This window comes from Coregonus clupeaformis, chromosome 1 (assembly GCF_020615455.1).
Source record: "Coregonus clupeaformis isolate EN_2021a chromosome 1, ASM2061545v1, whole genome shotgun sequence".
Taxonomy (NCBI): Eukaryota; Metazoa; Chordata; class Actinopteri; order Salmoniformes; family Salmonidae; genus Coregonus; species Coregonus clupeaformis.
Window position 1 is genome coordinate 31,618,130 of NC_059192.1, and position 15,901 is coordinate 31,634,030.

Genomic DNA, 15,901 nt, shown 5'->3' on the forward strand with positions numbered 1-15,901 from the left:
GAAGTTTCGGTACAATTTTTAAAATGCTGACAGATTATTTGTTCGTTGGACATGGTGGGATCTTTGTGTCTGTAAAATTAATTATGTGAGAAATGGCGGTGGAAATGCCTTTCTGCGCAAATATGGATAGAATAACCATTTCGAAGTAAACTTGGAAGTAAACGATTCGGGAAAAATGCAGTTTATTAGGCTACAGATGAAATAGTTATGATGAACTTCACAGGGTGGTGAAAGTGCACAGTGATCTTGATGCTCCTTTCCAATAAATACTGAGGGTCTTATTCTGGTGACATGATGATCGATGCTTGGCTGCTGTTTGACAAAGATGTTCTCGCTCTTATCCATAATCTCTTGTAGTCTAGCCTACAGTATTTGCGAGTTGGTGTGCTACAATGGTGTAAAAATACTGTAAAGTACTGCTTAAGTAGTTTTTTGGGGGTATCTGTACTTTACTTTTACTTCACTACATTCCTAAAGAATATAATGTACTTTTTACTCCATACATTTTCCCTGACACCCAAAAGTACTCGTTACATTTTGACAGGACAATGATCTAATTCATGCACTTATCAAGAGAACATCCCTGGTCATCCCTACTGTCTCTGCTCTGGTGGACTCACTAAACACAAATGCTTTGTTTGTAAATTATGTCTGATTGTTGGAATGTGCCCCTGGCTATCCGTAAATAAAAATAAATAAAAAGCAATTTGAAATGATTTATATTTTTACAATTACTTTTGATACTTTAGTATATGTAAAACTAAATAAATACTTAGACTTTTGCTCAAGTAGTATTTTACTGGGTGACTTTCACTTAAGTCATTTTCTATTAAGGTATCTTTACTTAGACTCAAGTATGATAATTGGGTACTTTTTCCACCACTGGTTGGCTAGAGCGCATGTGCCAAGACCAGAGTACAGGCAAAGAGTCAATACAGGTCTAAGATTGAATCATACTACACTGGCTCTGACGCTCGTCGGATGTGGCAGGGCTTGAAAACTATTACAGACTACAAAGGGAAGCACAGCCGCGAGCTGCCCAGTGACACAAGCCTACCAGACGAGCTAAACCACTTCTATGCTCGCTTCGAGGCAAGCAACACTGAAGCATGCATGAGAGCACCAGCTGTTCCGGATGACTATGTGATCACGCTCTCCGTAGCCGATGTGAGTAAGACTTTTAAGCAGGTCAACATTCACAAGGCACGCAGGGCCAGACGGATTACCAGGACGTGTACTCCGAGCATGTGCTGACCAACTGGCAAGTGTCTTCACTGACATTTTCAACATGTCCCTGACTGAGTCTGTAATACCAACATGTTTCAAGCAGACCACCATAGTCCCCGTGCCCAAGAACTCTAAGATAACCTGCCTAAATGACTACCGACCCGTAGCACTGACGTCTGTAGCCATGAAGTGCTTTGAAAGACTGGTCATGGCTCACATCAACAGCATAATCCCAGAAACCCTAGACCCACTCCAATTTGCATACCGCCCCAACAGATCCACAGATGATGCAATCTCTATCGCACTCCACACTGCCCTTTCCCACCTGGACAAGAGGAACACCTACGTGAGAATGCTATTCATTGACTACAGCTCAGCATTCAACACCATAGTGCCCTCTAAGCTCATCACTAAGCTAAGGATCCTGGGACTAAACACCTCCCTCTGCAACTGGATCCTGGACTTCCTGACGGGCCGCCCCCAGGTGGTAAGGGTAGGTAACAACACATCTGCCACACTGATCCTCAACACGGGGGCCCTCAGGGGTGCGTGCTCAGTCCCCTCCTGTACTCTCTGTTCACCCATGACTGCATGGCCAGGCACGACTCCAACACCATCATTAAGTTTGCCGACGACACAACAGTGGTAAGCCTGATCACCGACAACGATGAGACAGCCTATAGGGAGGAGGTCAGAGATCTGGCCGTGTGGTGCCAGGACAACAACCTCTCCCCTCAACGTGACCAAGACAAAGGAGATGATTGTGGACTACAGGAAAAAAAAGAGGACTGAGCACGCCCCCATTCTCATCGACGGGGCTGTAGTGGAACAGGTTGAGAGCTTCAAGTTCCTTGGTGTCCACATCACCAACGAACTATCATGGTCCAAACACACCAAGACAGTCGTGAAGAGGGCACGACAAAGCCTATTCCCCCTCAGGAGACTAAAAAGATTTGGCATGGGTCCTCAGATCCTCAAAAAAATTATACAGCTGCACCATCGAGAGCATCCTGACTGGTTGCATCACCGCCTGGTATGGCAACTGCTTGGCCTCTGACCGCAAGGCACTACAGAGGGTAAAGTGCGTACGGCCCAGTACATCACTGGGGCAAAGCTTCCTGCCATCCAGGACCTCTATACCAGGCGGTGTCAGAGGAAGGCCCTCAAAATTGTCAAAGACTCCAGCCACCCTAGTCATAGACTGTTCTCTCTGCTACCGCACGGCAAGCGGTACCGGAATGCCAAGTCTAGGTCCAAAAGACTTCTCAACAGCTTCTACCCCCAAGCCATAAGACTCCTGAACAGCTAATCATGGCTACCCGGACTATTTGCACTGCCCCCCCACCCCCATCCTTTTTACACTGCTGCTACTCTGTTAAGTATTTATGCATAGTCACTTTAACTCTACCCACATGTACATATTACCTCAACTACCTCAACTAGCCGGTGCCCCCGCACATTGACTCTGCAACGGTACCCCCCTGTATATATAGCCTCCCTACTGTCACTTTATTTTACTTCTGCTCTTTTTTTCTCAACACTTTTTTTGTTGTTGTTTTATTCTTACTTTTTTGTTTAAAATAAATGCACTGTTGGTTAAGGGCTGTAAGTAAGCATTTCACTGTAATGTCTGCACCTGTTGTATTCGGCGCATGTGACCAATAAAATTTGATTTGATTTGATTTGAGTAGGCACATTTGGTATTTAACAAAACAGTTTGTGACAAAACTATCGGTGGAGTTGAAAATGAGATGGAAACACATTGAACTTGATTTTTATTCGGTACATGAAAAGTACATTGTGTGCACTACGTCATCACGCACTGATTTTTATCCACAACAACTTCCCACAACACTGGTGGGAAAATGCGCATATTTCTTTATGATCATTTTTGAATATTCACATGAAAATCTGTCGCTAATTGGATGGAACCCTAGCTATTGAGTGACATTTTTCCTAGTCTATCGGGGGATTCTGTGTTCTGTATGTACATTTTCATTCATGACAATTCACCTTCAGACAAAATAACAGCAGGGTTCATTTTAATGCTTATATTTCATTGGCAGTGAAAACAGAATTAGTTATTTGAGTTTACATTTCAGACCATTGTTTTGCTCCAAAATAAACCAAAAAAATAGATTTTATATCATTGCTGAGAACAGAAAGTCACATTACGGACATCTTAAAATGAATGAATTTGGTACATAAACAAACAGAGCATCATTACAAATTACTAAGCTCCATTTGGACCTACTTGTGCTCAGTGCTCCTTTAATGGCATTAAACAACATAAATACAAAAATATAAATAAATAGTTACATAAACGAAATGAACAATTCAAAAAGCCCTTACTGCACTGTGGTGGCTGGTCAAAAATAGTGCACTATATAGGGAATAGGTTGCTATGTGGGACGGAAACATTACTTCTCATCCAGACATTTGTCTTCACATTAGAAGCCTGTATAGATTCAAACTTGTTTTTTCTAGCTCAGTGAACAACTGTGGTTTCCCCCATTAACTTCAAATGATATTATTCTCACAATATATTCATGTTTTATTTGCCTCGTTGGACACATTTATGACTACAAGTCAAGGCTGTATCTGCATGGGTGAAATACAGACCAAGATTCTGTTCCAATATTCACACTAGCATGCTACTTAAAAAGTATTGTCATTGCATCCCAAGAGGTATTGTATAAAACTCGTCTTTGACTCAGTGAACTATTCTAGTATGGACATTGGAACATAACAAACCCAGTCACCACTCTGCCTCCCCGACAGCCTTAGAGAAGACATAGTCCTTTCCTCCGTAACACATCACCCCATCCTTCAGATAGAACTTCCACCGGTTCTTACTGCGGTGAATCTGAAGTGGTAAAAAACATACAGTATATCATTAGAAAGCATGAACACCTTATCTACAACACTAGGAAGCTGAAACATACCTTATCTACAACACTAGGAAGCTGAAGCATACCTTATCTACAACACTAGGAACCTGAAGCATACCTTATCTACAACACTAGGAACCTGAAGCATACCTTATCATACTGACACACTATCACATTGTCAGTGTCAAAGAGATCAGGAATGTCCTGCTCACTCACGTCATCCCCAGAGTTTAAAGGATCCTATCATGGAGGGAGAGAGAGAGAGACGGGAGAGAAAGAGGGGGGAGGGGAGAGAAAGAGAGGAGGGGAGAGAAAGAGGGTGGGGTGGGGGAAGAGAGTGGGGAGAGAGAAAGAGGGAGGAGAGAGAGAGGGGGGAGAAAGAGGGGGGGACAGTGAAAGAAGGGGGGAGAGAGATGTAAGAGAGAAAGAGAGCGAGCGAGCGAGACAGACAGAGAAAGAGGGGGAGGGAGAGAGAGAGAGTTATATGGGACACTGGATGCTCATGATTAGCACCAAGGTTGTGGGATCAAGTACTGAAAATGCAGACACTTTTATGGCTTTGGATAAAAATGTCTACTAAGGTATTTAGTTGTTTTGATTTATAGAACAAGCAGAACAGAGTTCAACCTTTCATTCCGCATCTGAAACACCCTCAACCCAGATGTCAATGACAGCTCTGTATAGTGGTGGGGTGTCAGAGAAACAGTCAACATGTCAGAGGCACAGTCAACATGTCAGAGGCGTAGTCAACATGTCAGAGGCGCAGTCAACATGTCAGAGCCTAAGTCAACATGCCAGTGGCAACATGCCAGAGGCAACATGTCAGAGGCAGAGTCAACATGTCAGAGGAAGAGTCAACATGCTAGAGTCAACATGCCAGAGGCAACATGTCAGAGGCGCAGTCAACATGTCAGAGCCTAAGTCAACATGTCAGAGGCAACATGTCAGAGGCAGTCAACATGTCAGAGGCAGAGTCAACATGTCAGAGGCAACATGTCAGAGGCAGAGTCAACATGTCAGAGGCAGAGTCAACATGTCAGAGGCAATATGTCAGAGGCAGAGTCAACATGTCAGAGGCAGAGGAAACATGTTAGAGGCGGCGGGAACATGTCAGAGTCAACATGTCAAAAGGCAACATGTCAGAGGCAACATGTCAGAGGCAGAGTCAACATGTCAGAGGCAGTCAACATGTCAGAGGCAGAGTCAACATGTCAGAGGCAGAGGCAACATGTCAGAGGCAGTCAACATGTCAGAGGCAGAGTCAACATGTCAGAAACAACATGTCAGAGTCAACATGTCAGAGGCAACATGTCAGAGGCAGAGTCAACATGTCAGAGGCAGAGTCAACATGTCAGAGGCAGTCAACATGTCAGAGGCAGAGTCAACATGTCAGAGGCAGAGGCAACATGTCAGAGGCAGAGGCAACATGTCAGAGGCAGATGCAACATGTCAGAGGCAGATGCAACATGTCAGAGGCAGAGTCAACATGTCAGAGGCAACATGTCAGAGGCAGAGTCAACATGTCAGAGGCAACATGTCAGAGGCAGAGTCAACATGTCAGAGGCAACATGTCAGAGGCAGAGGCAACATGTTAGAGGCGGCGGGAACATGTCAGAGTCAACATGTCAAAAGGCAACATGTCAGAGGCAACATGTCAGAGGCAGAGTCAACATGTCAGAGGCAGAGGCAACATGTCAGAGGCAGAGGCAACATGTCAGAGGCAACATGTCAGAGGCAACATGTCAGAGGCAACATGTCAGAGGCAGAGTCAACATGTCAGAGGCAACATGTCAGAGGCAGAGTCAACATGTCAGAGGCAGTCAACATGTCAGAGGCAGAGTCAACATGTCAGAGGCAGATGCAACATGTCAGAGGCAGTCAACATGTCAGAGGCAGAGTCAACATGTCAGAGGCAACATGTCAGAGGCAGAGTCAACATGTCAGAGGCAGAGGCAACATGTCAGAGGCAACATGTCAGAGGCAACATGTCAGAGGCAGAGTCAACATGTCAGAGGCAACATGTCAGAGGCAGAGTCAACATGTCAGAGGCAGAGGCAACATGTCAGAGGCAGAGGCAACATGTCAGAGGCAGATGCAACATGTCAGATGCAGTCAACATGTCAGAGGCAGAGTCAACATGTCAGAGGCAACATGTCAGAGGCAGAGTCAACATGTCAGAGGCAACATGTCAGAGGCAGAGTCAACATGTCAGAGTCAACATGTCAGAGGCAACATGTCAGAGGCAACATGTCAGAGGCAACATGTCAGAGGCAACATGGCAGAGGCAGAGTCAACATGTCAGAGGCAGAGTCAACATGTCAGAGGCAGTCAACATGTCAGAGGCAGAGTCAACATGTCAGAGGCAGAGGCAACATGTCAGAGGCAGAGGCAACATGTCAGAGGCAGAGGCAACATGTCAGAGGCAGATGCAACATGTCAGAGGCAGTCAACATGTCAGAGGCAACATGTCAGAGGCAGAGTCAACATGTCAGAGGCAACATGTCAGAGGCAGAGTCAACATGTCAGAGGCAACATGTCAGAGGCAGAGTCAACATGTCAGAGTCAACATGTCAGAGGCAGAGTCAACATGTTAGAGGCAACATGTCAGAGGCAGAGTCAACATGTCAGAGGCAGAGGCAACATGTTAGAGGCGGCGGGAACATGTCAGAGTCAACATGTCAAAAGGCAACATGTCAGAGGCAACATGTCAGAGGCAGAGTCAACATGTCAGAGGCAACATGTCAGAGGCAGAGTCAACATGTCAGAGGCAGAGGCAACATGTTAGAGGCGGAGGGAACATGTCAGAGTCAACATGTCAGAGGCAACATGTCAGAGGCAGAGTCAACATGTCAGAGGCAGTCAACATGTCAGAGGCAGAGTCAACATGTCAGAGGCAACATGTCAGAGGCAGAGGCAACATGTCAGAGGCAGAGTCAACATGTCAGAGGCAACATGTCAGAGGCAACATGTCAGAGGCAGAGTCAACATGTCAGAGGCAGAGTCAACATGTCAGAGGCAGTCAACATGTCAGAGGCAGAGTCAACATGTCAGAGGCAACATGTCAGAGGCAGAGTCAACATGTCAGAGGCAACATGTCAGAGGCAGTCAACATGTCAGAGGCAGAGTCAACATGTCAGAGGCAATATGTCAGAGGCAGAGTCAACATGTCAGAGGCAGAGTCAACATGTCAGAGGCAGAGTCAACATGTCAGAGGCAACATGTCAGAGGCAGTCAACATGTCAGAGGCAGAGTCAACATGTCAGAGGCAGAGTCAACATGTCAGAGGCAGAGTCAACATGTCAGAGGCAGAGTCAACATGTCAGAGGCAGAGTCAACATGTCAGAGGCAGAGTCAACATGTCAGAGGCAGTCAACATGTCAGAGGCAGAGTCAACATGTCAGAGGCAACATGTCAGAGGCAGAGTCAACATGTCAGAGGCAGTCAACATGTCAGAGGCAGAGTCAACATGTCAGAGGCAACATGTCAGAGGCAGAGTCAACATGTCAGAGGCAGAGTCAACATGTCAGAGGCAGAGTCAACATGTCAGAGGCAACATGTCAGAGGCAGTCAACATGTCAGAGGCAGAGTCAACATGTCAGAGGCAATATGTCAGAGGCAGAGTCAACATGTCAGAGGCAACATGTCAGAGGCAGAGTCAACATGTCAGAGACAGAGTCAACATGTCAGAGGCAACATGTCAGAGGCAGAGTCAACATGTCAGAGGCAACATGTCAGAGGCAGAGTCAACATGTCAGAGGCAGTCAACATGTCAGAGGCAGTCAACATGTCAGAGGCAGAGTCAACATGTCAGAGGCAACATGTCAGAGGCAGTCAACATGTCAGAGGCAACATGTCAGAGGCAACATGTCAGAGGCAGAGTCAACATGTCAGAGGCAACATGTCAGAGGCAGAGTCAACATGTCAGAGACAGAGTCAACATGTCAGAGGCAACATGTCAGAGGCAGAGTCAACATGTCAGAGGCAACATGTCAGAGGCAGAGTCAACATGTCAGAGGCAGTCAACATGTCAGAGGCAGAGTCAACATGTCAGAGGCAACATGTCAGAGGCAGTCAACATGTCAGAGGCAACATGTCAGAGGCAGAGTCAACATGTCAGAGGCAGAGTCAACATGTCAGAGGCAACATGTCAGAGGCAGTCAACATGTCAGAGGCAGAGTCAACATGTCAGAGGCAATATGTCAGAGGCAGAGTCAACATGTCAGAGGCAACATGTCAGAGGCAACATGTCAGAGGCAGAGTCAACATTTCAGAGGCAACATGTCAGAGGCAGAGGCAACATGTCAGAGGCAACATGTCAGAGGCAGAGGCAACATGTCAGAGGCAGAGTCAACATGTCAGAGGCAACATGTCAGAGGCAGAGTCAACATGTCAGAGTCAACAAGTCAGAGCCTGAGTCAACATGTCAGAGCCTGAGTCAACATGTCAGAGGCAACATGTCAGAGTCAACATGTCAGAGGCAGAGTCAACATGTCAGAGTCAACATGTCAGAGGCAGAGTCAACATGTCAGAGGCAACATGTCAGAGGCAGCTCAGCAGTCAAAGACAGCCAACAGACTTCACATCCTCCTAAAGTACATTGACTTACAGTTTTTGCCTATTGCTTACACACTTTTTGCAGAATTTGGGTCATTATGTCAAAACTCAACACACAAGTCAATCAGACATAGCACTTGGAGATTAACAACTCACATATATGCCAAAATGAAACACTGCAATCAAAACTTAACACTCCTTTCTAAAAATGAAATTCTTGCAACAAAACCATACACACAAACAACATTTGAATTACTCTTTCATATCACCAGCAACACACTGATGGGCTTTATATAAAACACTGCAGTCTTTGTGTTTCTATTTTTATTGTCATTTTATTGTCATTGTCTTCTGTAAAACTCAAAAGTAGAATGTCTGCAGTAATCAAACAGTATTTACAAAAACGTTTTTACATAAAAACAAATATTCTTACAGAAATTCTTAACATCAAATTTAGCAACAAAACAAAAGTAAAAAAATAAATAATTACTGGATAAATTGCTATTGGGGGAAAAAACATATACTTGTTTTGTGTGCGTGTGTGCGTGCGTGTGTGTGTGTGTGTGTGCGTGTGTGTGTGTGTGTGTGTGTGTGGTGGGGTGCGGGGGGGCTTATGGATCACGCCTTCTGTTCGGATCTGGCCACAAGACCTCGTCAACATCACAGGCGATGTCCTCGCGGGCTAGGCATCGGGGAAAATATTGCCTTGTGTGCCGAATCCACCCTTGGATTGATCCCACCTCAATGTCTCCACATGCCTCTTCCATTGCTTGCAGAAGAGTCATGCGGGCATGTGGTTGCCGAACATATACTTTCCACCGCCACGCTGAAAATAATTCCTCGATTGCATTTAGAAAGGGGCTGTAAGGGGGCAGGTATAAAACTGAAATGATTATGGTTGTTGAACCAATCTCGGACCAGAGCAGCCCGGTGGAAACTAACATTATCCCAGATGACAACAAACCTGGGCTGCTGTGGTCTGTCCTGCACAACTGCATGTAGTGCATCTAGAAATGCAATGATCTGTCCTGTATTGTAGGGACCTAGAGTGGCATGATGATGCAGGACTCCTTGGACACTAATTGCAGCACACAAGGTGATATTTCCCCCACGCTGCCCAGGGACATTTACAACAGCCCTTTGTCCAACTACATTACGGCCCCGACGCCTGGTTTTGGACAGATTGAAGCCTGCCTCTTCCACGTAGATGAACTCATGTGGCAGTTCGGCGGCATCAAACTCCAGAACTGTCTGTAACATAAAATATTGAATAGTGTTACTGAAAACACATACAGTAACTACAATGTCTATATTTTCACACAAGTAGGGGCTGGGTTGGGTGAGTATAGACAAAAACTACAAGCTACAGGCAGGGCAGGTGGCAGCATAAACCCTCATTCCCACATCACATTATATAGTATGTAAAGTAAAGTGACACATACCTGCACATAATCATGGCGCAGATCCTTGACCCTGACACTGTTCCTCTCAAATGGCACCCTGTACAGCTGCTTCATTCTGAAGTTATGTTTCTGTAGGATGCGACTTAGTGTAGAAATGCTGACCCTGTTGATATTGTTGAATTCATTTCCATTTGCAATTATGCGTTGTTGCAACTCACGAAGTCGGATTGCATTATTTTCTCGTACCATTTCAATGATGGCAAGCTCTTGTTGTTGAGTGAAGAGCCGTTCCCTTCCACCTTGAGGAGGTCGTCCAACCATTCTGTAGAAAATGCCACCACAAGATGTCATTGGTTAGGTTATTTTTCACATACTGTACTTTCAAACTGTACACAGTACTGCAACATCACAATGGTATTCCTTTACATATACAGTACTTCACAGCACTACCCATTTTTGTATAGTATAGTTAGTACAGTAATACTGTAATATGATACAGAATCATGTGACACATACAGTAGGTACAGTCTGGAGTAGAAACTTGAAGATATACCTGTTCTCCAGTCGGAATGTCCTTATTATCGATGCTACTGTTTAGCGACTGAGGTTAGGGTGGACTCTTTGCCCCCCTCATGGACAGGCCATGATTTATCACATGGTCCACCAGAGTAGCCCTGATGTCATCTGATATACGTCTCCGCACTGGTCCTCGTCCTCTTCCATGTCCTCTTCCACATCCGACTCCTCTCTCTTTGTCCTCCTCTTACTCTGACTCTCATTGCCTCCATGCTTGCAAAGTTCTAAAAATGGCTTACCTGAGGCCTATTTGTAGTGCTAAGGCTCAGACTGATTGGTGTTCTGTTTTCTGTGCAAGTGTTTTCAGGTGTGTATGTAAGTGCATACAATTGCCAGATGAGTTTTGCATTTTGAACAGAGTGTTTTCCCAATGATAACAGGTGATTTCGTTTTTGAACAAAGTGTCTAATGTAAGAAAACGTGTGTAGTGTTTCACAATAAGTGTGTTACAGAATTGCAAACAAAGTGCAAAGTTGACATTGTGTTTAACTATGGTTACACTGTGTTTAAGGTATGCTACAAGAAGTTTAGGTATTGAGGCTTTGGTCTAAGCATTCGGTTTTAGTGTGTAAGCAATGGGCAAAAACTGTAAACAGGGTTAATCTCTGGTTTTGTTCATGCCAATAAGGCATAGGAGGACCCAAATACTATTAAGTGATTAGTGTCAAATGATGCAACAGCACCATCTACAGACTTTTGTACAGGTTCAGAAGCGTCGGGACTTATCAAAATAGATTCTCCATTTAAAGTGCCTGTTTGTCCAGGACTAGGCTTGATCTGTGTCCAGGTAACCAGACAGGACTAGGCTTGATCTGTGTCCAGGTAACCAGACAGGACTAGGCTTGATCTGTGTCCAGGTAACCAGACAGGACTAGGCTTGATCTGTGTCCAGGTAACCAGACAGGACTAGGCTTGATCTGTGTCCAGGTAACCAGTCAGGACTAGGCTTGATCTGTGTCCAGGTAACCAGACAGGACTAGGCTTGATCTGTGTCCAGGTAACCAGTCAGGACTAGGCTTGATCTGTGTCCAGGTAACCAGACAGGACTAGGCTTGATCTGTGTCCAGGTAACCAGACAGGACTAGGCTTGATCTGTGTCCAGGTAACCAGACAGGACTTGGCTTGATCTGTGTCCAGGTAACCAGTCAGGACTAGGCTTGATCTGTGTCCAGGTAACCAGACAGGACTAGGCTTATAATAATATGCCATTTAGCAGACGCTTTTATCCAAAGCGACTTACAGTCATGCGTGCATAATTTTTTTTGTGTGTATGGGTGGTCCCGGGGATCGAACCCACTACCTTGGCGTTACAAGCGCCGTGCTCTACCGGCTTGATCTGTGTCCAGGTAACCAGACAGGACTAGGCTTGATCTGTGTCCAGGTAACCAGACAGGACTAGGCTTGATCTGTGTCCAGGTAACCAGACAGAACTAGGCTTGATCTGTGTCCAGGTAACCAGACAGGACTAGGCTTATTTAAAAAAACAATGAGGACAGACCCATTTCTTACCTCTTCCACTGTGATTTCATCCATCCCCACACTGTCGCCACTGGAGCTGGAGTTGCCATCATCACTGCTGCCCTCTGCCTCCTGTAGGGCCTCAGCAGTCATCATGCCTAGGAACTCATTCTCTCCCATCGCACCTGTAACCACACTTTGTTTATGCATCAGCAAACTCCTCTATGGCTGCATTTACACAGGCAGCCCAATTCTGATCTTTTTTCAACTAATTGGTATTTTGACCAATCACATCAGCTCTTTTCACATCTTTCAGAACTGATCTGACTGGGAAAAAAATCAGAATTGGGCTGCCTGTTTAAACACAGCCTATTAGAATGACGCAGCAATCGTTAGCTAACAAGGCAATCACTTCCCTTGGCTAGCATAACTATTGTTGACAATGCTACACACCTCCTTCCAACTCCTCCACCTCCTCCACGTCAGAGCTGCTGTCCGCAGGCCCGTCCAGCTGGATGATGTCTGCCAGAGCATCGCTGTAGTTGTAGTCTTTCAGCAGGGCCATCTCCAGCTGGGGAAGAAGGAACAGGAAGTGCTATGAACTACAAATTGAGACCCGATGCCCTAAATACTTCTGGAGATCTGAGAGAATTTGACTGGTGTTAGCAATATAACAAACACTCCACCTTGCCCTTTGACAGGTTAGGTGGGCGTTTCACCATATTGATTAAACCTACAGTATGAAATCCTCTCAAATCTACAAGGTTCTAGTGGTGGATTTGGGATTGAGTCCCAGATGCCATCTCCTGTCTTACCTTGGTAGCATCCACAGGTAGACCCTCCAAGTGGGTTGTCATATCAGCCACCGCTCCTCCATGATCCTCCTGTTTCACAATCTCCTCTACCCCCACCTCGCTGGCCTCGAACTCTGACCCCTGACCCATAAACTCTGACCCTTCAGACAGGGTCGTCTCCATCTTGACCTGGGTAAAATGGACATGATTATATAAGCTGTATGTTGAACCTTGGCTCAGGTCTCTTCTTCCCAAATGGCACCCTTTTCCCTATATAGTGCACTACTTTTGACTAGCGCCCTATGGGCCATGGTCAAAAGCAGTGCAGTATATAGGGAAAAGGGTGCCATTTGGGAGGCAGCCTATGTCTTCTGAAATATAGCAGTACACTGCCTTGCCATTGTAATAACATGAGATTATTGACTGTTTGATGAAGATATGGCGGAATTATCCACAAGTCATTGACTACCTGAAGGCTTGGCATGTGGGCGGAACCGCAGGACAGGGACGAGGACAGGCTCATGTCTACTGGCTGTGGACTGTCGAAATCAATCCCATCCAGAGTGAAATCACCACTGTCGAAGGGGCTCTCTTGGGGGTGAGATGGCGGTTGGGACAGGAAGGACACTGGAGTCTGCACAGAAAAGATTGCCTGAGCTGAAGGAACCTGTGGCTGCTGAAGGAGATGATTCTCCTGAACTGTGGGCTGGACCACAGGTTGAGGAAGCACAGGCTTCTCATTAGGTGGCTGGAGAAAAATACATTATGGTTTTGTAAAACACGTTTCAAAAACCCAAAGTGCCACAATAAAAACATATCAAGATGGTGATTCACCTGGACCGGAGGCATCAGGTTCTTCTGCTCTGTGGTCTGGGGTACAGCTCTGGGAGGGGCCACAGGCCGTGGGGAGAACGGTTCGGTCTGAGGTACAGCTCTGGGAGGGGCCACAGGCCGTGGGGAGAACGGTTCGGTCTGAGGTACAGCTCTGGGAGGGGCCACAGGCCGTGGGGAGAACGGTTCGGTCTGAGGTACAGCTCTGGGAGGGGCCACAGGCCGTGGGGAGAACGGTTCGGTCTTCGGAAGGGCCATGTTCTTCAGGACAGTAGAAGGGACCACTGTGGCTGACTGCTGGGAAGCTGAGCTGGGATCTCTCCACTCCACTACAGGCACCCCTTGCCTGGGCTGGGGCTGGGGCTGGGGCTGGGGCTGGGGCTGGGGATGGCTGGCTGGAGCCTGGGTCACCATCACTGGGACATTGACCTTATAAAGCTGGCCTTAGGGAGGCAGAGGAATCGATAAGTAAAGGGATCTATTCTAGAAATGTGTATCCATTCTTTCTTTTACATTAAGTTGTTAAATGGGGACTTGACATTTTAATATCATATTATTAATTCTGCCCAGAACCATACCAGTGGCTACATATGCACCATAAACATGCACCAAGGGAGTGTATATTATAAGTGTTGAAACAGAGACTGATTAATGTTCTTTTTAAATGAAGTTTGTCAAAACGCATGTGTGTGTATGGAGGTTCACGCATGCTGTGGCCCTTCTTACCAGAGGCCGTCTGCAGTGTGACCCCTGCAGGGATCTGGACTGGGTAGGTCATCCCGGGAGGAAGAGAGAAGGTGGCCAGTGTCCCACCGCTGTTCTGCAACACAATTAGATGCTTTACACATATTGTCTCCCCTCAATGAAAAACATGACTTACTGTACTTGGCGCAGAAAAATAGAAATTGCAGCAAGATCCCACATAAAAGACATCAAATAAATGCACAGATAGTCATTTATATTTCCTTTCCTTATTTGGGGGGTGGGGTTACGGTTACAATATTCATGTCAATTTATACACTTAATTTATACCACATGTACTGCCACCCAAAATTAAAAACACATACAGAGAAATGATCATATTGATCACACAGGATCTAGTAATACAATTGGTAAAGAAAAGAGAAACAAAAAGATGTGCCTCCACCCCCACCTCCCCATCCCATTCCGCCCGACGTCCCATTCCCCCCAGCCCGACGTCACCCCCACCTCCCCATCCCATTCCGCCCGACGTCCCATTACCCCCAGCCAGACGTCCCATTCCCCCCAGCTCCCGACGTCCCATTCCCCCCAGCTCCCGACGTCCCATTCCCCCCAGCCCGACGTCACCCCCACCTCCCAATCCCATTCCGCCCGACGTCCCATTCCCCTCAGCCCGACGTCCCATTCCCCCAGCTCCCGTCCCATTCCCCAGCTCCCGTCCCCATTCCCCCAGCCAGACGTCACCCCCAACTCCCCGTCCCATTCCCCCGCCCGACGTCACCCCCAGCTCCCAGTCCCATTCCGCCCAGCCCGATGTCCCATTCCCCCCAGCCCGACGTCACCCCCACCTCCCCATCCCATTCCGCCCAGCCTGACGTCCCATTCCCCCCAATCAGACGTCACCCCCAGCTCCCCATCCCATTCCCCCCGCCCGACGTCACCCCCCAGCCCCATTCCGCCCAGCCCGACGTCCCATTCCCCCCAGCCCGACGTCACCCCCAGCTCCCAGTCCCATTCCTCCCAGCCCGACGTCCCATTCCCCCAGCCAGACGTCACCCCCACCTCCCCATCCCATTCCGCCCAGCCTGACGTCCCATTCCCCCAATCAGAGCGTCACCCCCCAACCCCCATTCCCCCGCCCGACGTCACCCCCAACTCCCCATCCCATTCCCCCCCGCCCGACGTCACCCCCAGCTCCCAGTCCCATTCCGCCCAGCCCGACGTCCCGTCACCCCCAGCTCCCGTCCCATTCCCCCCAGCCAGACGTCACCCCCAGCTACCCGTCCCATTCCCCCAGCCAGACGTCACCCCCAGCTACCCGTCCCCATTCCCCCAAGCCAGACTTCACCCCCAGCTCCCCGTCACATTCCCCCAAGCCCAACATCCCATTCCCCCCAGCCCAACATGTCTCCGTCCATGGCACGACAATGGGCCTCAGGATCTCGTCACAGTATCTCTGTGGATT

At 47.3% G+C, this 15,901-nt stretch overlaps 1 protein-coding gene across 1 annotated transcript in view; it reads right to left on the minus strand.

Annotated features, from left to right (window-relative positions):
• Window positions 1-3,263: 3,263 nt before the first annotated feature.
• The window catches only part of LOC121556549 (stonin-1), a 43,011-nt gene continuing 30,373 nt past the window's right edge, over window positions 3,264-15,901 (minus strand). Inside the window, exons 10-17 of the mRNA XM_041870458.2 lie at window positions 14,461-14,554; window positions 13,738-14,177; window positions 13,373-13,651; window positions 12,925-13,092; window positions 12,563-12,680; window positions 12,161-12,294; window positions 4,269-4,358; window positions 3,264-4,093 (exon numbers count right to left, since the gene is read on the minus strand). Of these exons, the coding sequence (XP_041726392.2) occupies window positions 3,986-4,093; window positions 4,269-4,358; window positions 12,161-12,294; window positions 12,563-12,680; window positions 12,925-13,092; window positions 13,373-13,651; window positions 13,738-14,177; window positions 14,461-14,554 (1,431 nt within the window). The 3' untranslated portion in view covers window positions 3,264-3,985. The remainder of the gene's footprint in view (window positions 4,094-4,268; window positions 4,359-12,160; window positions 12,295-12,562; window positions 12,681-12,924; window positions 13,093-13,372; window positions 13,652-13,737; window positions 14,178-14,460; window positions 14,555-15,901) is intronic.